The sequence below is a fragment of the Xenopus tropicalis genome, chromosome 3 (assembly GCF_000004195.4).
Source record: "Xenopus tropicalis strain Nigerian chromosome 3, UCB_Xtro_10.0, whole genome shotgun sequence".
NCBI lineage: Eukaryota > Metazoa > Chordata > Amphibia > Anura > Pipidae > Xenopus > Xenopus tropicalis.
Window position 1 is genome coordinate 14,096,736 of NC_030679.2, and position 27,925 is coordinate 14,124,660.

The 27,925-nt window shown below is 42.3% G+C and overlaps 1 protein-coding gene across 1 annotated transcript in view; it reads right to left on the reverse strand.

The window, feature by feature from the left end:
- Window positions 1-27,925, reverse strand: part of cyfip2 (cytoplasmic FMR1 interacting protein 2) — a 62,510-nt gene that overhangs the window by 29,527 nt on the left and 5,058 nt on the right. The window contains 13 exon segments of the mRNA NM_001110053.1: window positions 923-1,089; window positions 2,299-2,424; window positions 4,258-4,377; window positions 4,953-5,070; window positions 7,767-7,858; window positions 8,985-9,089; window positions 13,663-13,791; window positions 15,772-15,868; window positions 16,335-16,516; window positions 16,915-17,016; window positions 18,573-18,650; window positions 22,159-22,248; window positions 23,344-23,513. Coding sequence (NP_001103523.1) covers window positions 923-1,089; window positions 2,299-2,424; window positions 4,258-4,377; window positions 4,953-5,070; window positions 7,767-7,858; window positions 8,985-9,089; window positions 13,663-13,791; window positions 15,772-15,868; window positions 16,335-16,516; window positions 16,915-17,016; window positions 18,573-18,650; window positions 22,159-22,248; window positions 23,344-23,460 — 1,523 coding nt within the window. The 5' untranslated portion in view covers window positions 23,461-23,513.

A 27,925-nucleotide genomic window follows, 5' to 3' on the forward strand; every position in this document is an offset into this window, starting at 1 on the left:
GTATTGGGGGCTACTGTGTATTGGGGGCTACTGTGTATAGGGGGCTACTGTGTATGGGGGGCACTGTGTATGGGGGAACTGTGTATGGGGGGAACTGTGTATGGGAGACTACTGTGTATTGGGAGCTACTGTGTATTGGGGGTACTGTGTATTGGGGGTACTGTGTATTGGGGGCTACTGTGTATGGGGGGGCTACTGTGTATGGGGGGGCTACTGTGTATGGGGGGCTACTGTGTATAGGGGGCTACTGTGTATTGGAGGGTACTGTGTATGGGGGTACTGTGTATAGGGGGCTACTGTGTATGGGGGGGGCTACTGTGTATGGGGGGGACTACTGTGTATGGGGGGGGCTACTGTGTATGGGGGGGCAAAACTGGTACTTAGTTATAACTCACTTATAACTGACTGCCTTCTCCCTATATTTGTATTTTATATGTAGGAGTTGCTGTATTGTTTTCCTTAGGTCATTCAGTATGAGGGTATAGCACATTTTCGTCTGCGCCCGCCATTTGATCTATATAAAAGGGGTATTTTTTATTAAATGGGGTGTGTTAATTGGGGCGTGGCCACAAAAGGGGGCGTGGTCAAAAAAATTTTTGTCCCTCTTTTCATTTTTCAAATGTTGGGAGGTATGATATAGCAAGTGAGGGAATACAGGGTTATGGAAGATGCTTATAGCACAAGTTGATCCAGGGACTGGTCCAATTGCCATCTTGGAGTCTGGAAGGAATTATTTCCCCTTCTGAGGCTAACTGGGGAGAATTCAGAAGGGTTTTTTGCCTTACTCTGGAGGCATAACAGTTTGAACTTGATTGACGTGTGTCTTTTTTTTCAACCTAACTTACTATGTTACTATATAAATTAAGGTTCTCCAGGTTGAAAACCCATTGTGAGTTCTCCTTTGTTTCTGAGCATGACCTACCTGATCAGGACATTCTTCTTCTTGCGCACGGCCTGCCTAAGTGGTTCCCTCAAGCTGCTTTGGGCAAAGTCCTGCAAGGCAGCGTATATGGTGTTGCGTATGGCTTGGTTAAACACACTCTCCATTCTGCCCATCAAAACCTGAAGACCTTTCACCATGGCAATGACCTAAGGCAAGCAAACATTCATCCACATTAAACATTATTACAATACCAGTGTTGCTTTAGGGCTCTGGCACACGGGGAGATTAGTCGCCCGCGACAAAACTCCCTGTTTGCGGGCGACTAAACTCCCCGAGTTGCCGCCAGTTGGCACACGCGGCGGCGTGATTTCGGGAAATTGCCGAAAAAGCCTCGCGAGGCAACTTCAGCGATTTCCCGAAATCGCGCCGCCGCGTGTGCCATCCCATGTAAGTCGCCGGTGGGATGGCAACTGGTGGCAACTCGGGGAGATTAGTCGCCCGCGAACAGGGAGTTTTGTCCCTGGATTTATGGCAAAGCCACAAAGGCCCGGGCCTAGGGCGGCACAAATTTAGGGGCGACATGCTGCCCAAGCCGCACTGAAATTTTGCTCACATACAGAGCAATGGGGACCTCTCCTCACTATTTAAATGAAAGGGGAGGAGGGGGGGTCAGGCCCGGATTTGTGGAGAGGCCACAAAGGCCCGGGCCTAGGGCGGCACAAATTTGGGGGCGGCATGCCGTCCCACCGCACCAAAATCTTAAAATTTTGCTCCCATACGGAGCAATGGGGACTTCTCCCCACTGCTCCGTATGCAAGTGTGGCCTTCCGCGCATGCGCGTGGTGACCCGCTGTTCACGCATGCGCACTCGCGGGGGGAGGTGGGGCGCAACTTGCGGAGGCGGCCTCAGGGCGCCAAGACTGGAAGTCCGGCCCTGGGTGGGGTTGCAAATGGGGGAATGGGGGCGGCCTCGGCACACCCTGCTAACAAATCTGGTGCTGGCTAGGGACCTGGGCTTTCCAGAAAAGGGGGTCATCTGTCATCATCATCAAACATCAGCCAGAGAGCATTTATTCTCCGACTAGATTTCTCTGTTACCAATACAGACCATCTATTGTACATATTCCTGTGTACCATTACAAACTATTGCCTTGTTGTTAGGTTAATTGAGACTCTAGCAACTAGATAATATGGCACTCCCTACCTTACATGTCAGAATGATGCAAAAGTTTAGGGGTGTTGCAGGTAACAACCATGTGATGACAAACTCCTGCCCCTTTGAATGCAGCAACAGTGAGGTGCAACTCTGTCATCTACATCTTTTCTACTTCTTTCAGGGTTATTCAGATTCATGATTATATTATTGAGTTTACAGCAGGTAAGTGCATTACAGGAAGCCCAAAATAGTTCCTTACCTCCACAAAGGCAAATTTCTCTTCGCTGGTATAATTGTACCTCGTGGCTCGTTCATACTCCTCCGCCGTGCCAGGGCAATCCTTATTACAGAACTTGTCTGTGGGGTGAACCAGCTTCCAGGAGTACTAAAGGGAACAGAAGAATCCCATGAAAATATTCTAAGAATCTTGTAAGTGCAAGACCATTGTTTATTGTTGTCTTTGAGGCTAATGTGCTTTCCTATAGGTTCCCACTGTTTGCATGTGTGGTTTCACGTGGCACATCTGTAAAGGTGGCCACACACGTGGCGATCTGACGATGTGTCGTGCGACCATCGGTCGATCCGCCACACACCATCAGGGCTGAAACAGGCAGATAAGGAGGTATGACGCCCGATCAAAATCTTTTAACCGGTCCGATCGGCGAGCCGACCGATATCAGCAGCTTCCTGCAATATCGGTCGACTCGCCGACATGCCATACACGCACCAAATATCGTACGAAACGAGGTTTCGTACGATAGTATCGGTGCGTGTATGGCCAGCTTTACACTATTGCCGGAAAACAGTCACCTTTTTAAAGGGGTTGTTTACTTTTGAGTTAAATTTTAGTATGATGCAGAGAGTGCTATTCTAAGACAATTTGCAATTGGTCTTCATTTTTTTACTTTTTGTTCCGCAGCTCTCCAGTTTGGAATTTCAGCATTTGTCTGGTTGCTAGGGTTCAATTTACCTTGATAGATTGATTCATATATAAATACTAGTGGTTCTGAATAGAAAGATAAGTAATAAAAAGTAACAATAACAATACAATTGTAGCCTCACAGAGCAATAGTTTTTTGGGTGCTGGGGTCAGTGACCCCCATTTGAAAGCTGAAAAGAGGCAGAAGAGAAAGGCAAATAATTCAAAAACTATAAAGAATAAAAAAATGAAGACCAGTTGAAAAGTTGCTCACGTTAAGATCCTCATTTGGCAATTACAAAGGCAGGCATAGGCGCCATCAATGAGCCGATGTAGTCCCCAATCAGGGAGGCCCATACATGGGCAGATAAGCTGCTGAATCAGTCTAAAGGACTCAAATCGGCAGCTTAAATCAGCCGTGTATGGCCACCTTAATTCTTTATAGGTGCTACATTGTACCCGTGCAAGTTATACTGCAAGTTCGAAAAATAAAAGCAATGATTTAATTGGTTGGGACTGGTAACTGCATTCAGGTCAAATGCGACCAATGTACAATAAATCAGCCTAGATCAGTGCTGTCGAACTGGCAGCCCGCGTCCCCCCTCTGTGTGGCCCCCCACCTGTCTGGTTGCTGTGACTGCTTACCTTTGTGTAAGCTTTAAATTGTATCAGTATTGAGATTAACTGTCCCCCTGCATTTTTTACACCTCAGATTCAGGCTTTAAACCCCTGTATTGTTTAAACCAGAGCCATACTCTGCCTGCCCTATGCTGCCTGTGTGTGCCATACTCTGCCTGTCCTATGCTGCCTGTGTGTTCCATACTCTGCCTGCCCTACCCTGCCTATGTGTGCCAAACTCTGCCTGCCTTACCGTGCCTCTGGGAGGTGAACCTGACAGGGTTTTTTTCTGGGAGTTTGTTAGCATTGGAAATAATCATTATATGGTCCCTAGGGTGTGTAATTATATGCTGGGAGTTGCTGTGCTATCCACAGTGGAGGAGGAGGCATATGGATTTAAGGGTATGTCTCTATATGACATATCAATGAAGAGTGATATCCATACAGTGATTACCAACCATTTGGGTTTTTACTGTGTTGCCACCATTAATGTGGGTTTGGTCTTAAAAGCTCTTGCGATAACATGGGTGTGGTTTGAAGTGGGTGCGGTTTTATAAAAGGGGAGTGGTCAAAACTGGCTTCCATTATTGCCCTCCAACATGTAGGCCAGAAAAATTCCGGCCCTCTGTACCACAGAAGTTGCAAAGCACTGGCCTAGATATTGCTCTTATGCACACTTACCACTTCCATGACATGAGCACTCCATTTTGACAGCAGCTGAAGACCTCTAAGGGCCAAATCAAAGAGCTCCCGATACTCTTCATCTGACTTTTGGCTGTCCAACCCAGATCCAGTAACCACCTGTCAAAAATGGGGACAAATGAACCACCACAGTAGGTTGCTGGAAACAACTGCATGGACCGGAGAGTCCAGTTATTCTGATACAAATACTTTCATTTACTCTGTTATTCAATGACCCAAATCTTGTGGGGGACAGAGGACAAAGGTTATATATAAATGGCTTGTAGATGATTGCCACTGAGAACCAAGTCTATTGATGGATTCTTAGAGGGTGCAAGTCGGAACATATAAAAATGGAGTCCAACACAGGATATACTGTCTAGGAAACCATTCCCTGGCTACACCGAAACATCTGACTAATTAATTCCTGTACAATCTGAATGCCAATATGAACTTACTTATCCCTTCGGCTAATGCCAGATTCTCGGCCTGCAGATAAACGCAGAACAAGCATCATAGAAAGAAAGTGTGCCTGCACCCAGGCTATGTAATGGTTCCAGGTGTAGAAACAGGGAAAGAAAGATGCTTTCGTAGGGGATGATTCTTGCCCAGTCTGGCATTAGCCTTATTCTTGGCTTTACCCAAGCAATGCCTTACCCCACTCACAGTACCCCAATGATATTGCTGGCTCTTACCTCACTGTTGCTGTAGCGCGCCAGTTCAGAGATGAAACGGATGTGGTCATCTCGGATCTGTACCATCTGCTCACATATGTTATACTGAGGACTGATGCTGCTCTGAGTGCAAGTCCACCTGGGCAGGAAACAACCGCTTAAGCCTGGGCATTGCCCCATTATAGATGACAGCTCAAGGCATACATTACCCCGATATAAGAGCAACTTTAATGGCATTTTTTAAAGAAAATTGTATATTTCCACTGTTTGATGCTAAGTAATAAATTGGGTCGGTCCCAAAATAGTAGATTTGAGCAGCGGATGTCTTATCCTATTGTAGTGCACTGAACATGAGCTTTAAACTCCTGCAGGGTCATGGGGCAAGTTAGCAGTGTCGGATTAAGCCCCTCAGGACCCACCAGAGAGTAGTAGGTAGTGGAGAGAGTGCAATGACAAGAGTGTAGGGTTATGACACATGGAGATACTTGTAGCCAGCTACTTGTCGCAGCTACTAAACAATAATAAATACCCTGCCGTAGAAAATACTGAGTATTGTCTCTGCAAATACATGTACAGACAATTATCAATATTGTCTATTTTGTAGCTGCGACAAGTAGCTGGCTACAAGTAGTTCCATGTTATTGCCCAAAGTGGCTATGTAGGTAAAAGATCAAAGTGTCCTGAAATCCTAGTGGATCAATCCAACCCTGGTGCAGAATCCCAAGAGTGTGAGATATCAGAGAAAAGGAGGAATATGAAAGATTTTGGGGAAGAGAAATATAAGTGTCATTTAGGAAGAGGAAGGCAAGGAGTACAAAACACACATAGATTGCCTTTTTTTGCATCTTGCACTCTGCCTTCCAGCCTAAATGGATTGCAAGAAGAGTTTTAGCTCTATTTTGGAACACAAACACCTGCAGTAGCCTCCCCTATAAATACAGAGCTGCCTTTATTTAACAGTGAGAAGTGGATGGGGGATGCACATAACTGTAATTCTGGCACACACGCAAAGGTGATACAAGCTGCAATATGAGCCCTGTACTTTAACACCTGCCCTATGGCCTATGGTTAATTGTTCAGAATCAGCTAATTATAATAAAGTCATTAAGAGGCACATATTAGGGATGCACCCAATCCCGGATTCAGTTCAGTATTCAGTCGAATGCAAGCTTTTTTTTAAGGATTCAGAAAGGGTTAAATTGTCAGGTGAAAAACAAATTCGCCGCGCGACCCCTTCCGATCCTAATTACCAGGAGGAATCCTTCAGAGTGGGTTCGGGGGTTCAGCTGAACCCAAAAAAGTGGGTTCGGTGCATCCCTAGCACCAATACTACAATGCTGCAATTATCCCTACAGCCAAACTGAGACATGCTACTGCTCCAACCTATTTTATTAGTAGAAAGCCAAGTCTAGCTATTTACCTGGAATTCCAGAGCTGAAATTGTTTAGTTTCCCTAGACCGCTTCCCCTTGCTTTAAAGCAAAATTGTACCCTGTATATCTGTACCCTGTATATCTGTACCCTGTATATCTATACCCTGTATATCTGTACCCTGTATTTCTGTACCCTGTATTTCTGTACCCTGTATATCTGTACCCTGTATATCTGTACCCTGTATATCTGTACCCTGTATTTCTGTACCCTGTATATCTGTACCCTGTATATCTGTACCCTGTATATCTGTACCCTGTATATCTGTACCCTGTATATCTGTACCCTGCATCTGATAATGAAATGCTGAACTGTAACCTCAACTGCACCTTCTGCCTTACATTCATCCCCCATGAAATCCCTATAACTTGAAAGTGTGGCTTTGGTAGGTGGTAGCTACAGAAAAATAATAGCATTATTAGTTAGTAGCCTGCACCCTACTTGAGTCCCCTAGAAAAGTACCTGCAGACCATTAAATCTGACTACCTTGTGAGTAGATTTTATTTATTTTATTTGTGTATATTATTGGATTTATTGGATTATAGAAATATATTGTTGGGTGACTCAAACTATTTGAGCAGGTATATTTTATTCCCATTTAAGACTTATGCATAATGTGGCTAGCCATTACCCAATATTGGTGTGCTTTTTATATGTAATAATGGGGTAATAAACCACTCAAGGGTTTGATCCATGGGCCTTGTACCCATAGGGTTAATGTTTTATGTGGGTGGTAACCATTATGTGTATTTAAACAATCAGTGGGTGTGGGGCATCATGGTAGCTTCTGAGGAAGTGGCGTGAGCCACGAAACGCGTCAAGCTGTGTGTATGGGTCTGTGATGATTTTAAAGAAATCAATAAAGTGATTTTTTAAATGAGAAATAAGGTCACCAGTGCTCCGTCTGTAGTACATTACTTCTACCTTGTGAGTAGATGCAAGACTGAGACACAGATGAGCTCTAATGCCGTCTAGGCCAATTTATAAAAAAAAAATGGCAGAATGCACACTTGGCTTTACTAAGCAATAACAAATAATCTCTCAGTCATAAGTGCACCTTTTCTTTACTGTAGGAAACAAAAATCTCACTTTTGTTATCTGACAATTGTCCTTTTATGCTATTATTTCCAACAATTTTCTTTCTGTACCCAGGTAAACACCCAAACTTAGGGCAATAAAATGTGCTGAAGCAGTACCATTAGCAACAGATGGCCAGGTTTAGCAGTTGTATTGCATGGCACACTGCAAGTAGTAACCAGCTCTTGGCAGCAAAGCAGAGACCAAAATGTGCATTTCACAACCAAAAGCTGCTTACTATGTAGTGTAAGACATGAATACAACGTAGATAACAATCCAACCTCTGAATCTGCCCAGAGAGCCAAGACACATTACGGCATGCACTCACTTTGATTTGTTCTCCTCATAGTGAGCACTGGTCTTAATGTATCTGGCCAGCTCTATCTGCATGTCACCAAACAGGGGCACCACCTGCAGCTGCTGCAAGAGAGAAGAGAGAGGTGCTTGCACATTCAGACATACCCAACGTGTAACATTCTCATTAGAAAACACATATATGTTACACATACACAGACATGTACAAATGCAGCCCCTCTATACTTCACGAAATGCCAGCTAGAAGTTCCTTAGGTATTAGTTGAGGAAAGGGTGGAATTTTACAGTTTTGTGTCTTTTTTTCAGTTTCAGCTACTACGTCACAATGTACTGAGGGACATTAAAGCCTTCCGGTGGAAAGAAGGACAACATTTGCACTCCATTTGTTACAGAACTACAGCACCCCCTTCGGAGTTGCGCAGGAAGGAATGCCAAGAATTAGAGACAGCGCTGGATTTGTTATATGGGCACCCCGAGGCCGTCCCTGTTCGCGCCCCCACCCCACGCATGCGTCTCTCCCCCCACGCATGCGCGTCCCCCCACCCCATGCACATGTGCAGTCCCTATTGCTCCGTATATGAGCTAAATTTCTTTGCGACTTGGGTGGCATGCCGCCCCCAAATTTGTGCTGCCCTAGGCCCGGGCCTTGGTGGCCTCACCACAAATCCGGGCCTGAATAGAGATGAATAAATGGATTCTTTTAGTCAAAAACATTCAGTTTGGAATTTAAAAGAGATCCCAACCCCAAAACTGAATTGATATCGAGTTACTCAGGGTGCACCCTAGAGCACTTGCAATTTACATTCATTTTTCAACTTTTTAGCAGTCTCTGAGATATGAGCAGTTTTACCCTGCTAATACCAGGCTTTTAGCATAACAGCTGTTTTTATATCAGAGGGGGTCATTTATAACCCCTGGGGAAATATGGATCTTGGCAGCTGCAAATCTGTCCTGTGTTTATAAATGCACTTTATGTATAGTCATTTAACCAAACGGTTGCTGCCTAAAGCCTTGTATTAGTAGTCTAAAATTGCTAATATCTTAGAAATCACTAAAAGCATGAATGTAAATTGCAAATCAGAGATGGGCTGTAAGTTTACATCATTTATTTTTTTGGGTTAAGATACCCTTTATCAGTACACGTCAGTACACATAAGGCACCTATGTTGTGCCACTGATGGGCTGGGGTTTGGGAACTTTTGCGGGTCATGTTAAAACCTGTATACATCACCTTGAAGAATTTATCAATTTTGCTGAGGTTAATTCTCTTCTTGGCATCAAGTTTATAAATATTACTGACATTCCCGTCCATCAGGTACAGGCCAAATCCCATCACCTGCAAAGAGAATACAATACAGTTGTGGCTTGCTCTGTCGGGGCTCAGTAGTAGCGACAGACCCCCTACCGATGCCAATCATAAAGGTCTGTTATGTCCTTTTAACCTTTTAACACCTAATCTGAATAGGGTTGCCAACTTTTCTTGGACAGGTCCCTTTTATTATTCTTTTGTAGTAATAATATTGGCTAGAGGGTTAATAATTACCAGCCAGGCCACTATTATACTGGCCAGATGGAAGCCCTTCTAATAAATATTGCTCTACCATCTTTCTTGGAAAATTGTTGTCACATAGTATTGGCAGGATGGATGAGTGCCAGAAGAATTCCCATCTTTGGGTCCAGCAGGGGCCTATATAGAAACCTATACCATTTGGCACTATCTACATGTATGTCTAATTGCTGTGTGAGTGGGCCATAGGCGATCCAGTCTGACACCAATCTGATTTTTTTCTGGGCTTAAGACACAACATGGTAAAAATATTGAGTAACCATCATAATTTCTGAAGTTATAAAATGTCACAAAAATTCTTCTATTGTTTGTACGAATTGTGTTCCCAAAGTCACGATATTTTTGTGCCGAAAAGTTTGTTAAGCCACGAAAACCTTTCTGGCTTTGATGCCTTCCATGTCTGGCTTTGGAAGCCTTCCATAGGACACAATGGTACTCGACAAATCAAACCTGGCAAAAAGATAGTCCCGAGGAAAGTTTAACCAAAGCTTTAAAGAATTCCGAAATGTTTGTAGTTCTTTGTGCAAAATAAGTTTCTTTTTCGTGGAAATTTAACGAAAACCACGAAAAACTCGTGGAATTTTAATGAACTTTTTCCGTACATTCTGAAATGTTCTATAAATAAATAAAAAGTTTGAAAAAATACGAAATTATCTCAAAATTGTTTAGTAAATGGTCCCCATAGTGTAACTTATATTGTGTATGACTAATTGTGCAAGGTGCTGCCACCTGCCTGTAAGAGGACCAAACTGCAGAGAAGTACAAACATGGCAGAGGTGTTTCTGCCATCAGTAAATAAATAGGGCTGTGAGTAAAATACAACAATGCTGATTGTGTTTGGGTTGGCTCAGCTTAGCAAACTATCTAAGTGAACAACAACTAAGCCAACAAATAATTGACAAGCCTCTAGAGGCCTGTGCTAATGCAGGGTGCTGCTACAGCCAGCAAAAGGCTTAAGACAAAACCATCGCTGAATGCTTATGCCACGTCATTCTATCCTGTTTCATCTCACCTTTATTTGCCAGAAAGCTTATACAACCCCAAGGTTTCACAAGTTACTCAGGCACCAGGTATATGATCGTTAGCTCATAAACATCAAAGATTTGATGATTGTCCAGAGAGTTATAGAGCCTTGAGGTCAACCTTTAAAGCTTCAATTGCCGACCTCAACCTCACAGCCAAAGAAGAACTTGATTTACTTATTAAGTAGCTAGGTCCATATTCTGCAGATCATGTAAAGAGCCTTAGAGCGTACATGTTGACTACCCAGATGCAGGCCTTGCTGCCACCTAGGGTAGGCTTGAGCAAACCTATGGGAGCTCTGAAAACGCCTTGTTTAAGAGACTACAAACCTTACCAAAAATAACTAACAAAGACAATCGCAAGCTACAAGAGCTCAGTGACCTTCTGATGGAGCTAGAATTACTAGCAGAACCTCTCCTGTCAGAACTTAGCTACTTGGTTACTGTCCATGGTGTAAACCCAGTAGTATTGAAGCTACCTTATGGTTCATCACTGAACATGCCTGGACCAAGATTGATCCCAGTTTCAGCTTCAGTGAGCCTAACCTTCCTGCTTCATCATCTTTAAGGCATGACAATGCAGCTGCTAAACACAAAGACTTGCAGAGAACAGTGTTGGTCTGGGATCGGACTGGGATGCAAGGGGCCCACCAGAAAACTTTAGACCATGGGCCCACTCTCCAAACTATTTTTCATCCACTTCTTACTATATTTTCCTAGTTTTTTTAATCTTTACATACTATAATCTACTCTTCTATATATTTAGTTTCTTTGTTCCCATAGAAAAATAAGTAATGATCATGATTGATCATGAATTAGGCCCAATGGCAAGAAGCAGGAGGGCCCACCCGGAAATTTCCTGGTATTCCTGTGGACCAGTCCGACACTGGTCAGAAAAACAGATGTTCCTCCTGCCACAACCTCTTCCACTGACAAATATTCTTCTCTAAGGAAAACTGAGGATCCCAACCATCAGTGCCCAAACCTCACCCACTTAAAAAATGTTGTGGGTTCAGGGCAAAGTCTCTATAGGAGTGCAAGGAGATTCTCCAGAAGTATGGGGTCTGCTTTAAGTGCTGTGCTTCCTCAGACCATTTTGCAAAGGGCTTTAAGACTGTTATTAAGTGTACAGAGTGCAAGAGCGATAAGCATGTTGCAGCAATGCATTCAACTCCTTCAGACAGTCCGCAGTCTCCAACCCCTGTTTCGAATCATGGCGGGAGGAAAAAGGGTATGTTCCAGCATCAACAAAGATTTCAACTTCATGTACTGAAGTCTGTGGGGAAGGCTGCAGTGCCAAATGCTGTGCCAAGATTTGCCTAGTACAGGTATATCCTAAAGGACAAACAGAGGACCTGTACACTGTGTACAGCAGCATGTATTTTCTGCAGAAATCAGAGGCATTTTTAATAAGGAAAACATTTCCAATAGTCTAATTACCAACCTGAAACCAGTAATTGACAGTGATGGCATGTAGAGGGCTGGTGGACGCTTGAACAAGGCCACAATACAAGGAAAAGAACAAAATCCTTTTATAATATGTGGTCACCATCACATTGCCACATTGCTTATTCGCCATCACCATGAGCAAGTCAAGCACCAAGGCAGACATTTAACAACAACAGATGTCAGACTTGCCAGCTGAGAGACTGAGCACTGATCCACCCTTCACTAAAGTTGGCCTGGATGTCTTTGGGCCATGGGCAATTATGGCACGGAGGACTCGAGGTAGTGAAGCATATAACAAACAGTGGGCAGTGTTGTTCACCTGCATGAGTGTGTGGGCCAGTGAAATTGTTAAAATCAGCCTGTGGGACTCCTCATTCTTGGGAGAGAATGATGCGCGTAGAATATTGGACTCCATGTTGATGGACTTGAATTCCACGAGGCTCACTCATGAGATCCTTACTACACTCCTTGCAGAAGTGTCTGTCATAATCAATTCAAGACCACTAGTTCCAGCGTCTACAGATCTGGAATCTCCAGTCATCCTTACCCCAGCTACTCTTCTCACCCAGAAAATTGGGAATACTCTTGTTCCACCTGGTGACTTTGCAGCAGGGAACCTCAACCAGAGTTAGTGGAAGCATGTACAGCACCTGGCCAACTACTTCTGTAACACATGGAGGAAGGAATACTTTTTGCAAGGATGCAGAAAGTGGCAAAGACTGATTAATCTCCAGGTTGGAGACCTTGTCCTACTAAAAGACCAACAAGCTCAGAGGATCAATTAGCCATTGGGTCTTATTTCAAAGATCATTCCTAGTGATCCAATCCCATCACCGGAATATTGCCCTTACCTTTTGAGCATCGACATCTAAATTTGCGTTATTAGTATTTGAAGTAAGAGACTCCCATTGATAGCCAAGGGAACCTACTATGGAAATTAAGATATTTACCATGCCATATATGTTGCATAGCATGCATGCACTCAATAGTAAGAAATCCAAGTCCGGCTTGGGACTCCTCCAGTTACATGGGAGTAGGAGAAACAATAGGTTAGCTGAAAGCAGTTCTAATGTGTAGCGCTGGCTCCTTCTGAAAGCTCTGCTGCCTACACACCAATATTACAACTAAAAAAAATACATTTGTTGGTTCAAGAATAACATTTGAAATGGTAGAGTGAATTATTTGTATTGTAAACAGTGTACTTTAGAAATAAAAGTATACCATAAAAATCATGACAGTAGTAAGTGGTTTACACGCATTTACATTGTTACACTTCCACCTAGTGACCAAAGTCATATTGCAAGGTGTTTGCTTCTTAGTTTGTAAACTCTCCCATTCTCCTTCCTTATATGTGAGGTCATTTTTTCCCATCAGCATTTTCCTGTTCCTGCTTTCTATGTGTGAGGAGCTGCACCAGAGGTCAGGAAAGCAATATTCTTTTTGACCTCCAGCATTTGTACATCCACTCCAGCATTTGTACAGTTAGTATTAATGTTTGTATATATAGTTTATGTATGTGAGTGTATAGATTGGTAAGTATAGGTTGTGTGTGCTGGGTTTACTTGGAAGGGTTGAACTTGATGGACTCTGGTCTTTTTTCAACCCTAGGTAACTATGTGACTATATATGTAACTATCTGCTCCTGCATTTGTTTATCCACCCAAATAAAGAACCTTTGTGGATTCCAAGTGTCTGGTTAGTCTGCTATCTGGCAAAGATTGCCCACAGTGGTTGTGCCCAGCTCCATACAGGCCCAGGGAGAGAGGTCTCAGGGGAAACTCAGTCATTATCACAGCAATTGGAGTCAGAATATCTTCATGCTATTCATGCCCCAGTGGGCAATGGCTAGACACATGAGACAATGGTGTTACCTTTAGTAGCATGTGCTTTTCGCTTGGAGTCAGGTACATCTTGTTCTCATAGTAATCAACACATATATTCACAATATCAGCAAGGAGCTCCTCATACCCCGGGATAACCTCCAGTTGCTGGTGCAGGCACTGAAATGGAATTGACAAGTGACAATTTATTATAGTAAGGGAATAAGGCAGCTTTCAGAAACACCTGCAGAACATCGTAGGTACTGCTTGTTTTTTTCTATCTTCAGTGCCTAAAAACAGGTTTAGATTGGTCAGTATCTGCTCGTGGAGCCCAAGGTCAACTTCTATCAGCCCTTTCATATTCCCACCATAGGTCTATATGACAATTATTAAACATAGCACTGACTGCTGTATTTAGTTTTCTGGTGGGCTACAGAGGTTTAGTGCCAAGAGAAATGGGCATAGGCAGGTAAAAACAATACAGCCAAGGGCCCCTATCAGCTCCCCAGTTTAGAAGGCTTAGAGAAACCATGGTTGCCATCAGAGGCACCTTGGTAGATATGAGGCTTCTCTTTTTGTGGGTCTTGCAGGGAGTGGATGGGGTTATTGCATACCTCCCAACATTTGAAAAATGGAAAGAGGGACAAAAAGATTTTTTTTGGCCCTGCCCATTTTTGTGACCACACCCCTAAATAACACCTCCATTTTACTATATTTGCAAGGTTATTTAAAGTTTGAACACATCTCTGGGGGTTTTGGGGTCATTATATGTGTTATTACAGTTTTGCTAAAGCAGGTGAATGCCCTTTAAAGGAAAAGTAACGCCCCAATAATTGCCCTATCCTGAAAACTATTTGTTATTTATAATGCTTTAGAAGAAAACACCTGTAAAAAACTTGGCTTCCGGTCATTTCAACAAAGGCGATATGGCGACACAGGGAAAGTTTCAGGGGAAACGTTCACTATGCGTCGATCGACTGATCGAGTCTAGCCTTTCTTCTGTATAGGAAGGAGTCAGGCTAGACTCGATCAATCGATCACCGCATAGTTAAACTTCACCCGATACTTTCTCCTGCATGGCCATATCAGCTTTGTTGAAATGACCGGAAGCCAAGTATTTTACAGGTATTTTCTTCTAAAGCATAATAAATAACAAATATTTTTGCAGGATAGGGCAATTATTGGGGGAGGGTAGAATAGATTTTTTAGTTAAAATTTTTTAGCGTTACTTTTCCTTTAAGCTGTGAGGCTCAGTTCCACCAAGAAACCTGTTTAGCTTATTAGTTACAATTGTATCTAAGTGCAGGTGTGGCTCGTTAACTTTCTGGGCTCTCTGCCAAAAGCCACTTATTTAATTAAATGTGAGAAACAATGTATCTAAGTGCAGGTGTGGCTCGTTAACTTTCTGGGCTCTCTGCCAAAAGCCACTTATTTAATTAAATGTGAGAAACAATGTATCTAAGTGCAGGTGTGGCTTGTTAACTTTCTGGGCTCTCTGCCAAAAGCTACTTTTTAATTAAGCTTGTATCTTTTTTAGCATTCAGTGCAGGAGATCAAAGGGAAATAAGGGACTTTTCAGTAAGAATCTGGGACTGTGGGCTGAGCTGTTAAAAGACGGACTGTCCGGCGAAAATTGGGAGGCATGTTATTGGGTCATGGGTGGAGGTTTAGAACAATTAAGGAGTGGCCAGGGCAGATCAGGGAGATGGCTGTTTGTGCCAGAGAGCATTTTGGTTTCATTAGGGTCATAATAGGAGACCCCTGGTGAGAGGGCCTTGCTTACTTAGTAGTACGGGACCCCATGATGACTGATACCAGCCCTAAGTATTTTATCAGCCTAGCCAGTAATAATGACGCTTAATGCCTATGTTATTAACAGGAAATATTCAAATAGCAAGTTGGGTATTTTGTTCCAGAAAAGCTAAAATACTTGCTAGGTGGCAACTCTAAATACTATAAGTGGAATACATTATAAGTACATTTTATATGCAGGCCCTGACTGGCATTCTGTGGATTCTGGCAGACTGGCTGCTGTAAGATGCCATAGACAGTTGCTATTTATTGGCCTTGTGGGGGGCTGTTTGGGTCTCTGCGTATTTGACATGCCAGGGCCTATTTTGAATCCCAGTCCGGAACTGTTTACATTTTTAGAGCACTTACCTGTGTGATCCGATTGTGATTGGCCAAGAACATTGACAGGTTTTGTGACTCCTGGATCGACTGGGGATCGGCCATTTTCCTAAGAAACTGGGCAGCCCTGAGAGAAAGATAATAGATATAATAATTTAATGTCCCATGTATGCTGGGAGTCAAGTAGGAAGAATATGGGGTATATGTATCATACTGTGCAAAAAGTGGAGTGAAACATTACCAGTGATGTTGCCCAGGGCAACCAATCAGCAATTAGATTTCAACAGTTAGAAAGTCAAAGCATCTGATTGGCTGCTATGAGCAACATCCCCAGTGATGTTTTACTCCACTTTTTACACAGCATGATAAATATACCCCTTAGTACTGTGTCAATGGGAAGAGGGTTAACATAAGACAGTGTCATCTCCAAGCTCAACTCCACTTAGGTTTTTGTATTAATAAAAAAAAAAGGAATGTGCTACATTTGCAGGTGGACTCCACTCCCCTCTTTGCTTCTGTTGCCTAGAAACCCCTAAAGTACCATAGGAAAGAGCTCTGTGGCCCCTAATACCCCTCTCCATATCCCATCTCACCGCTTATAAGCCGAGTGGTCATTCTTTACACTACATTTCATGTTCTTCAGCTCGTCCAGCACTGCAAACATGTTAATAAACTTCCCCAGGGTCAGCAGGTATGCCTCCGACACAAAGTCCTTCCTGCGCTCCGCGTGGCACAATCGCTTCACCTCATTGCAGAACCGCTCAATGGCCTTGCGCTGTAAAGTTTAGCATAGTTGCATTAACCTGCCTCATTCAATTATTATTATTATTGTTATTATTATTATTCAAGGCTTATGTTAGGTAAGAGGGGCCCTTGGTAAGACTGAAAGCCAGGGCCCCTATATGGGGAGAAGTTACATTAAATCAGAGAATGTCCAAGCTGTATTAGCATTCACTCATAACTTTTTTTAGGTTTAAATCTCTATTAAATTGAAATTGCTGCTATTGCTTCCCATAGAGGCTGCTAAAGTAACATTGCAGCTCCTATATCCTACATCTAACAATGGGCACAAAATCAGCTGTGTATTCAATATAATAAGAACACAGGATAACAGAATTACCATTCACTTTTATTCCAGCTCATTGTCAGTATATCAGTGTTCTTTGCCATTACCTGGAAATACATGAACTTCATCAGTTTAGTCACTTCAGGTTCCAAAACCTCCACCGTCTTCTCGTATATTTCCACACGGTTCGGCTGCTCATTACATTTCACCTGAAACAGAATAAATCAAACAAGGAAATCATTGGTTATTTTAATCAGAATGTTTTATTTAGGTGACGCAGGGTTTTACATATTTTTATACAGACCTACATTGCTTGGTGGTCCTTTCAATTATGCTACATTATTGGCCTTCACATTTCCATAGAATCAATAAAGTAGGATATCTGGATGTCTACTAGATTCATTTGGCATTGGCTTTATAATGCCAGGTTCCTATCATAAACACCTTAAAGTCCACAGAAGGCGTCTCAGAAAGCTTAGTTATTAGAAACAGCGCAGATAGGTATAACATATATAATTGTATTAAACCTGATATAGTAACATAGTAACATAGTAACATAGTAAGTTGGGTTGAAAAAAGACATACGTCCATCACGTTCAACCATAATGCCTATATATAACCTGCCTAACTACAAGTATTGTATATATTAAGCTGCAGATAACTATCCAGCACTAATTAGAGAAGTAATCCACTTCATATTTAATATTTTCATTTTGCTTTTAAAAGTGGAAATGAAAAGGAACTGAAAAATCACTTATTCTTTCTAAGGATCTGCTGAGAGAAACATTAGCCTTACAGGGAACTCCACCCAAATAGAACAAAAAAACTAAACATGGCAGCAGTCACGTCTAGACTAAGGCTAATGCCAGATGAAGCGTAGGGCCCTACGCCTCCTACATGTCCCTGTACCCAAATGAATGAGATACGCTCAGGTGCAGGCAGATGTAGCCGAAATACACATAAATGTGAGACTTTCAAACTCTCGCGTTTTTATTTGTATGTATGTATTTCGGCTACATGTGCCTGCACCCAAGCGTATCTCATTCATTCGGGTGCAGGCACATATAGGAGGCGTAGGGCAGAATTTTCAGCAAATTTCCGAAAATATCCGCCCTACACCTTGTCTGGCATTAGCCTTAAATACTTCTGTCAAAGCTTCAGCCTGCTCTAACATATTCTGAGACACTTCTCAGCCAGCTATTTCCATTTTTTAGATAGATATTAGATTATTTTATATGAACAGCCCCTTTTACATTGTATATGAATACAAGTTGTTAATTTCACAAACCACAAGTTGTATGTGAAAATCCTGTTTATGGTAATGTAGGGTGAGTACATTTTCTGCATTGCTTTACGTATTGCCTTTGGCTGGGTGACTATTTTCAAATCAAGGGATCAGTGGTGGAGGGTGCAAATGCCACAACTATGGTTGGGGGGCCCAGGGGAACAGGTAAGGACATAGGGGAGCCAAGCTGAACAGGTCACACACAATTTTACATGCTTCGTGGGTCATATGCACTTTTTGCACTGGACAGGCAATTAGGAGTGCAAATGAATGTGGTGTTTCCCCAGTTGCTTGCAATGAAAACTACAGCAGTGAATTTGCTACTAAGCTATAGAAAATGTAAATGTTAAATTGGGCACTGCAGGGTCCTTGTACATACAGAAAAAGGGTGGGGTTTTTCCTGTAGGACTCTGGAAATGTATAGCAGTTTACGGCATGACTGACTGGTTTATAAATTTGCAAGGCAACCTCAAAACTCACCTGTGGAATAGCCCTGGAACAGCTTCTCCACGTATAGAGCATGACTGCATACTCCTGCCCCTCCTCCAGCATCTCGTTCTGTAACACAAGGACAGATTTCAGCAATACACCTACCCATCACATCTGCCAGGACCCAAATAACATGCAGTGGGTGTATATTGATTCCCATTATCAGTATGTGCTGTTATGGCAGAACAGTATGGAAAGTCAAAAAATTAGTGGAAAATATAGTTTCAGAAGCAGAATCATATAGGGCCATATCTAATGACATCAAAGAATTGCTATTGGTTGATTTCACTGTAACCTGTGATATACTCGCTGCCTAAGATCCAAGAAAGGTTGAAGAATTCTCCAGGCAGACCAATAGTTGTTAGTATGGGCTCATTCTTAGAACCATTATCTCAATATGTTGATACTTGCTGCTCATTGTACCAAACACTGGAATCTGCCTAAAGCTGGCCATACACGTGGCGATCTGACGAAGTTTCGTGCGACCATCGGTCGTGCGAAACATCGTCAGATCCGCCACACACCATTCAGGGCTGAATCGGCAGGTAAGGAGGTAGAAACAATAGGATTTCTACCTCCTTCTGCCGATTCGGCGCTGAAGGGAGAATTTTGGTCAGGCGCCTTCTATGGCGCCCGATCAAAATGTTCAAACTGGTCCGATCGGCGAGTCGGCCGATATCAGCAGCTTCCTGCAATATCGGTCGACTCGCCGACATACCATACACGCACCGAATATTGTACGAAACGAGGTTTCGTATGATATTATCCGTGCGTGTATGGCCACCTTAAAGGACACAACAGACCTCCTTATAAAAATAAGCAAACTGGAAGGTCTAGAGAACATAGTATCAATTGATATTAAAGCTTTTATACCTCAATACCGCAGGAAGAAGAGTTATTGAGAAAGCATTACTTGATATTACAGTATCAGCCCCTACTTCTTACTTGACTGTTTATAACTGGTACTAAGTAAAAATTATTTTAGATTTGGTGACCAATATTATTGGCAAAAACAAGGTACATCCAAGGGAGCTGCTGTAGCACCTTCTTTTGCCTACATATTGGTACACAAACTGGAGAAGGAATATTTTCAACCTATAAAGGTCTATTTTAGGTTTGTGGATGACATCTTAGAGTTATGGTCAAGTACAAAAGATATTTTCCAAGACATGATTGGTGAAACAAATCATAGTCATAAAAGTATTAGGTTTACCTATTTGTACTCAGGAGAGTCAATTAATTTCTTGGATGTCATCATAACCAAAATGAACAGGAATTTATTAACTAGTTTATTCCGCAAACCAATGGATAGAAATAACCTGTTAAAAGTAGATAGTTTCCATCATTATTTATTAATATTTTTTCCTAGTTTTTGAATTATTTTCTTTCCTCTTCTTACATCTTTACAGCAGCCAAAAAATTACTCTATTTGGCTACAATTTTTATGCTATTGTTACTTTTTATTCCTTATTATTTATTCCATATTACAGTCTCTCATTAATTCTACTGCAACCAGATAGCTGTTCACATTCCAAACTGGAAAGCGGCTGAACAAACAGTTATATATAAACAAAACCCAAAAATAACTCTCAGCATATCAGTATCTTTGTGTAGGGACCCATAGGGTTAAGCTCCCTATGGTGTTACCCCCTTATCTAATCTTATCTGTGCTGTTATAGGGCAGAGCCCTCTACACTCAGATTACAGTTCTTAGGCTACCCCCTATAGGTTTAGCCCCTATAGGTTGACCACTCCCCTTGGCAGACTATATAGTGTCTTGCACAAGGAAGTGGCTTCCTCTTTTGGCTGCATGCTGTGTTCTGGACAGATCCCAACTGAGCCTGGACCAGAACATAGGCCCAGAAGCCAATTATACCCTAGGGGACCTCATACCCTAGTGATAAGTCGGGGACAGGGCCCCATGAACGAGGTAAAGCCAGCACAGTCAGATTTATTAATAGCACCCTCTAGGAGTGGTGAGCATAGTCAGCTTAGATAGAAAGGGCAGCAATAGCCCCAACCAGGAGTTGTAAAAGGGTTTAGCCTACCCCGGCTCTGTTGTCGTTCTTTAGGGACCGGTTTTATTAGACGCCAGGTACCAGTGTTAGGAGCTCTCCCCTGGACCATAGTCGGCCGGAACACTCCCTTCTGAAAGGTCTATATCTCGGGTATCAGTTAATCCTCTGTACATCCTCCAAGTGGGGTATTCTGTTTCCTTGAGTGTCACATCTGCTATATCCACTGTGACCAATTCCTATACTGCTGTGACTGTGAGTATATACCCTGCTGCACTATCCAGTTGCCTTGTACAATAAAACAGTTATTGTTGCATCATAAGAATCCTCTGGCGTCCATCTTTTACTATTTGCACCACACACCTCAGCTAGTGGTAGTTCAACTACACCCTCGCTCCATTCTAATTCTCCCATATAGCGGAGGCTCACTCCTTTGTATTAAGTGTCGCATGTAACCCATGCTCTCCATTTCACTACTAGCCTGGATTTGTCCTTAAATAGGCCAAATAGGTGTTACATTTGTAATGCTTCTTTTAAGGTAAACAACCCCTTTAAGTCCCTAGAACCACTTGGCTCCTCTTGTCTGTGGACCCATTATAAGAAATTCTGATCCAAAACAACCCAATGAATCAACACTAGCCAAACATTTCTTTGAAGCAATGCGTCACATTTCACAACTAAGGTGGAGAGTTTTGGATAGAGTTGAACCACTCCCCAGAGGGGACAAAATGGGACTTTTGTCTATAAAAGACTGTTTTTTGCTAAACACAATTTTTTTTTTTGCTAAATGTGGTTCTTGCGTTAATAGAACTTTCTCCAAACACATAGTCAAGGACTCACTTGACTATGCAATATTGGACTACGGACTGTGCATATTGGACTATGCAAGTTTGATGGTGAGGGACACTAAGTGGCTAATAAAGGGGTGGGAACTATTTAAGGGTGGTTGTAATATAGCTTGTTATCACTTGAAAAAGGGACTAGTTCTCGAAACGTGTCATGATAAGCACCAATAAAAGGCGAATTGCTGACTTCAGTACAACTGTGTCATGCGTGTTTCTAAGGGCAGTGACACACGGGGAGATTAGTCGCTGCGCCGCCACTAATCTCCCTGCAATGCCATCCCACCGGCTAGAATGTAAATCGCCAGTGGGATGGCATACATGGTGCCGTGATTTGCCAAAGTCGCTGAAGTTTCCTCTCAAGGCACCGTGTATGCCATCCCACCCGCAATTTACATTCTACCCGTTGGGATGGCATTGTGGGGAGATTAGTGGCCCACGACAATGGAGATTTGTCACGCGGCGACTAATCTCCCCGTGTGTCATGGTCCTAAATTGTGTTTTTGAAGTGATACCACACTGTGGATGGTGTCTGTTTGAAAATAGCAAGAAAAACAAATGGCAACTTGGTTTCACTATCTGTTAATACTGTTATAGCAGAAAACTGACACAGAATTAGCTTTCATTTCAGCCTGTAAAAAAAGTAACAACTATAAAATAATGTTTAACATAAGCTAGTATATATGGATTTAGCATGCATGTAGGATGAAAAACACTTACCATGCTGGAATGTACCGTGGCCTGTTCTATATATCTGGCTATCCCAGTTACAAATGCATTCCGGTCCTCAAAATTGGTATCAAAGTTGGCCTGTGTGGATAGCAAAGAGACACTTAGCACAAAGTACTTTACTTGTGCTTGAATTAAAGGGGTGGTTTAAGTATGTTATAAAGTGTCCTATTCCTAGCAACTTTGCACTTGGTCTTCATTTTTTATTAATATATTTTCCTAGTTTTTGAATTATTTGTTTTCCTCTTCTACATCTTTCCAGCAGGCAAAAAATGACTCTATTTGGCTACAATTCTTATGGTTATTGTTACTTTTTATTCCTTATCTTACTGTGCAGTCCCACTTCTATTCATATTACAGTCTCTCATTCATACTACTGCCTCGTTGCTAGGTTAAATTGAACACTAGCAACCAAATAGATGTTTAAATTCCAGACTGGAAAGTGGCTGAACTAAAAAAAACCAAAAAACTAATAATAACTAAGGTTAACAACCCCTTTAAGTCCCTAGAACCACTTGGCTCATCTTGTCTGTGGACCCATGAGATCAAATGGGTTGACCATAGACCATAGAGTTCTAGTCCATCAGTTTTAGATTCCCACCCCAACTATTTAAGCTACTGGCCTTAATTTATCTGTATTGGGTCTGTGCCCAACTGCACATGCTACTGTTAACTCGATGTGAATGGACCTAAATCTGCTCTGAGATTCTCTTTTAATTACTTAATTAATTTAATTAATATGATTCAATACCTAGACTGTAAATGAAAGTGTGTCTTTGTAGAAAGCAAATGTTATGGAATAGTCCATTTACTACTGTGTTGTATTGACCACAATCCAAAAGATCAAATAGACCCCCCCCCCCCAAAAAAAGAGACCTAAATGACCACACCCCAAAACCACTCCATCTAGGTCGTTACCCCATACCCTACCCTAGATTTTCTTTAATTATTTGTAATCCAATAAGAGACCTATGGAGGTAGAATGGGAGGCAGTGGCCAGACAGTTCAAGAATAACCACAGAACTGAATAGTAATATAGCAATAGGCTATAATTCTAAATTCACCTCTTAATATTCCCAAATAATAATCAATCACATGAGTATAAATATAGGCTTGGCCTATGCATGGCACTGCCAAACCCAGGCCTTCTCTGGCTGGTACAATGGAAGCTGATACCTGGTACATGATGGAGGATGGAGGAGGCTCGATGCATGGCTGCTGGTCGGGGAGCGGCAGCTCCTCCAGGAGGTCCACGTTCGATAACGCATCCTCCAGCGTCACGTGGGTTGTCATGGTTACCAAGTCCGGTAGCGACAGTCTCCAAAATTTTTAGGCCAATTTTTAATCTGGTCAGGAGAAAAATAGTGGAAGAGTTACCATTTAGAATATAGTAGTTTTACTGTTAGTCAGGAAGATAAATAGACAAATGCAGATTTCAGCTGTTCCTTTAAAGGAAAAGTTTGCTTTTACAAACCTTATTGTTTTTGAACTCTACAAAAAAGGTTGGGGTGATTTGGGGTGAGTGCTTATTTGTGCCCTGGGTACCCCTGGAACTATAGCAGGGTGACTGTTACCCCAATGTTTCTATATATCTGTAACCTTGTTATGGGCTAAGGGGGCCCAGCCTGAAGGCCAGTTAGGGGGGGATTTGGGGTGAGTGCTTATTTGTGCCCTGGGTACCCCTGGAACTATAGCAGGGTGACTGTTACCCCAATGTTTCTATATATCTGTAACCTTGTTATGGGCTAAGGGGGCCCAGCCTGAAGGCCAGTTAGGGGGGGATTTGGGGTGAGTGCTTATTTGTGCCCTGGGTACCCCTGGAACTATAGCAGGGTGACTGTTACCCCAATGTTTCTATATATCTGTAACCTTGTTATGGACTAAAGGGGCCCAGCCTGAAGGCCAGATAGGGGGGGATTTGGGGTGAGTGCTTATTTGTGCCCTGGGTACCCCTGGAACTATAGCAGGGTGACTGTTACCCCAATGTTTCTATATATCTGTAACATTGTTATGGGCTAAGGGGGCTCAGCCTGAAGGCGAGTTAGGGGGGGATTTGGGGTGAGTGCTTATTTGTGCCCTGGCTACCCCTGGAACTATAGCAGGGTGACTGTTACCCCAATGTTTCTATATATCTGTAACCTTGTTATGGGCTAAGGGGGCCCAGCCTGAAGGCCAGTTAGGGGGGATTTGGGGTGAGTGCTTATTTGTGCCCTGGGTACTCCTGGAACTATAGCAGGGTGACTGTTACCCCAATGTTTCTATATATCTGTAACCTTGTTATGGGCTAAGGGGGCCCAGCCTGAAGGCCAGTTAAGGGGAAGATTCGGGGTAAGTGCTTATTTGTGCCCTGGGTACCCCTGGAACTTTCACCAATCATCATATATTTATATAGTGCCAACATTGCTTTCCACAAATTTATCATTGCTTCTATATATCTGTAACCTCAGCTAAGTGGGGCCAGGATCAAACACTGGGCCTCAAATGAGAGCTTTAACTAAAAGTGCCTGGAGACAATGGTCTAGAAAGCCCATGGCTAATTGAGCTGAGCTGCTTCTGGGAAATGAGATTTGGGTAAAAAAAAATGTTCAAAAGATACATTTTTAGCTTCCCCTTTAATCTTTGTACAATACAGAGGAAAATGTTTATGTTTTATAAATAAAATATGAAAACACCTGCATTATCTGCTCTGTTGCCTAATTCTTTGTTTCAGCATGACGAGGTTCTGCATTGCCTCAGTGTTAGACAGGAAGCACGGGGGACAGAACTATTTCCACTACACTTATCAGACAACGACATCTCTGCCTTTATTCAATCACAATTTGCAGATCAAGCAGAAAACTTGAAAACTGTTTTGTTAGCGTTAAAGCTGCTGGATTTGTACCAGCACCCCCTTCTACCCCTGGCATCCCCCATCTAAGGGATGGATAGTGCATGTATTGCTATAAATACAATCCTAAGATGCTTCAGGGGTAAGATACCCAGTGTGCAGCCCCCACATTGTTGAAGAGCCTAATAAGCAGGCAGTTTTACAATCAGTGTACGGGTCCCCCCCCCCCACGGTCCTTCTCTAGCACAGGGTCCAACGCAGACCCAGCTTTGTACACATCTGATAGAATGCTAGGCCCAGTGTTCTTTTATTTGTATACTCTATTTAGCCTTGGAGTGCTCCCACAACCCCCTTCTGTGTATCGATGTATTTTAGCAGTGTTATTCTGCAGGAAGAATAATGGCCAAACTTCCATGTGGGTGCAGCACCCCCACACCCGTCCCTTTAATTGTGGTCTTATGCTTTTAAAAAAATGGGTGTTGGTTAATGGGCAGTCTTCTCCTTTACAAGCCACAAGCGGGGAAGGATTGAGCCTGTTGAACCTATGCTGTGGTCTTGGCAATCTCTCTCTCTATAAAAGCTGAAGGCATGGTGCTCCAATTTGCTCAGATGAGAGTCTGCCGAGCTGGTACGTAATGTGGCCCTGAAAATACCAGTCCATATAGCTTTAAGGAATGAGAATGTTTCTTTAATTTACTGAATGTAATTATGGAACTCTAAAACAGATGTTATAGAGACTACAACTCCAAGCAATCCATTGTCAACCAAAGACCTCCACTTATATAGATTATAAGCTCTACAGGGACCTCCATCCTCTTGTGTCTTTGACTCTTAACTTATTGCAACTGTATCTTGTATTTATTTGTATTTATTGTTATACGGAGTATTTATCTATTATTATCTTAATAACCCCCTGTTTGTATTAATGTATTCTACTGTACAGTGCTGTGTACATAAGTAGCACTTTATAAATAAAGATATACATACATACATACATACTTACCCAACCCTGCTCAAAATGATTCTTTTGCATTCCTTTCTTATTGTATACCAAGTGATTTAGCTTTTTTTTTTTTTATCATATATTACTTACAAATATTAATGGTTTTAAAATAAATGTGTAAGCAGTATCTGTTTGTTTTATATTCTCTGCACTGCTGACTCTGACTCCCAAACAATGTAGCAGAAGGCAGCTATACCTAAAGCAATCTAATTTCTACTGCATTGTTTCAAGAATCAAAACTAGGGAACTAAAAAGTTAAACACATACTGCTTTCAATAGCTGTTACATATGGCTTTAAAACCTTTGAATGTTTGGAATCAATGTATTTTGGAAAATTGTTTAGAATTGGGTGTAGTACTCCCTTATTGGACAATGCCAGGTCTTCTTTATTTCTGCATATGTATGATGAGAATGACACTTTGACATGCACATTGGTACATTCCAGGCATTGTGCTGGTGTTTTGCTTCAGGGCAAAGGGAGTAGTAGCCCAGATCTGGAGCGCTATAGGATCTGCATGGGTATAGGTATCAGTATTTTCTCAACCTGTTTCTTAAATGTTCCCTGTAGTTGCCATAATTCCTATTTTAAGTTGTCCCAAACCATTTTAATATATATAAAGGAAAACGTAATATGAAATACTCCTATTCTCTACAGCAAGTAGAAGCTGCTTGGAAGGTTAAGCTTGATGGGCAGGTGTCGGTTTACTATGATGCTGCTGCACTGAAATCATATCAGTTTATCTTCAGTGTACACCAGCCGTCCCAAACTGTGGGGCTCCCCCCTAGATGGGGTTAGGGAGGCTTGGAGCAGTGGCTAGGGGTCTTAGTCTGCAGGCCAGTTAGGGTAGGAAACTAGGGAAACAACAAAACAACTAGGGAAAATGGTTATTGGGTCTCCTAGAGCCACCTGGAAGCCCAGCTTGGGGGTCAGTTAGGGTGAAATTTGGTGTGAATATGTATTTGCTGCCCTAGATATACTTGGAAGTATGGCTGACTGTCTGATACACTGATATTTACCTATAACTGTAGTCAAGGGGCACTGTGCTTGCACTGAAACAGTTTGACAGCCATTTTTATAGACAAAGATGTTGTTTTCAAGAGATAAAACAAAAGGGGGGAGTAATGATCACAAAGAAAATGATTAGTTTACAAAGAAAATGATCATTGGTGTATGCTATAAATCACCCCGTATAGATGAGGGGGATGAGGCCCAGCTATTGTTGCAAATGGAGGAGGCTTCAAAACTGGGTCAAGTTGTTATTATGGGGGACTTTAATTATCCGGACATTGACTGGAGTAATGGGGTGGCTAAGTCAGAAAAAGCTAGTAGGTTTGTAAATATGCTAAATGACAACTTTTTATTTCAGGCGGTTCAAGAACCCACTAGGAATGATTCTCTTTTGGACCTGGTGATATCTAATAATAATGAACTCATCTCTAACATTTGTGTGGGTGAGCATTTGGGGAACAGTGATCACAACATGGTCTCCTTTGAGATAATGCTACAGAGACAGCGCTATAAGGGAGTAACTAAAACACTCAATTTTAGACGTGCAGACTTTGCCAGTATAAGGGCATCTCTGCAATAGAGAGTAATGTATCTATTTTTGCTGATGACACAAAATTGTGCAAAACTATAAGTTCCATGCAGGATGCTGCCGCTTTGCAGAGCGATTTGACAAAATTAGATAACTGGGCAGCAAACTGGAAAATGAGGTTCAATGTACAAAGTTATTTTGGTAGAAATAATATAAACGCGAACTATCTACTGAATGGTAGTGTGTTGGGGGGATCCTTAATGGAGAAGGATGTAGGGGTTTTTGTTGATAACAAGTTGTCTAATTCCAGGCAGTGTCATTCTGTGGCTACTAAAGCAAATAAAGTGCTGTCTTGTATAAAAAGGGCATTGACTCAAGGGATGAGAACAT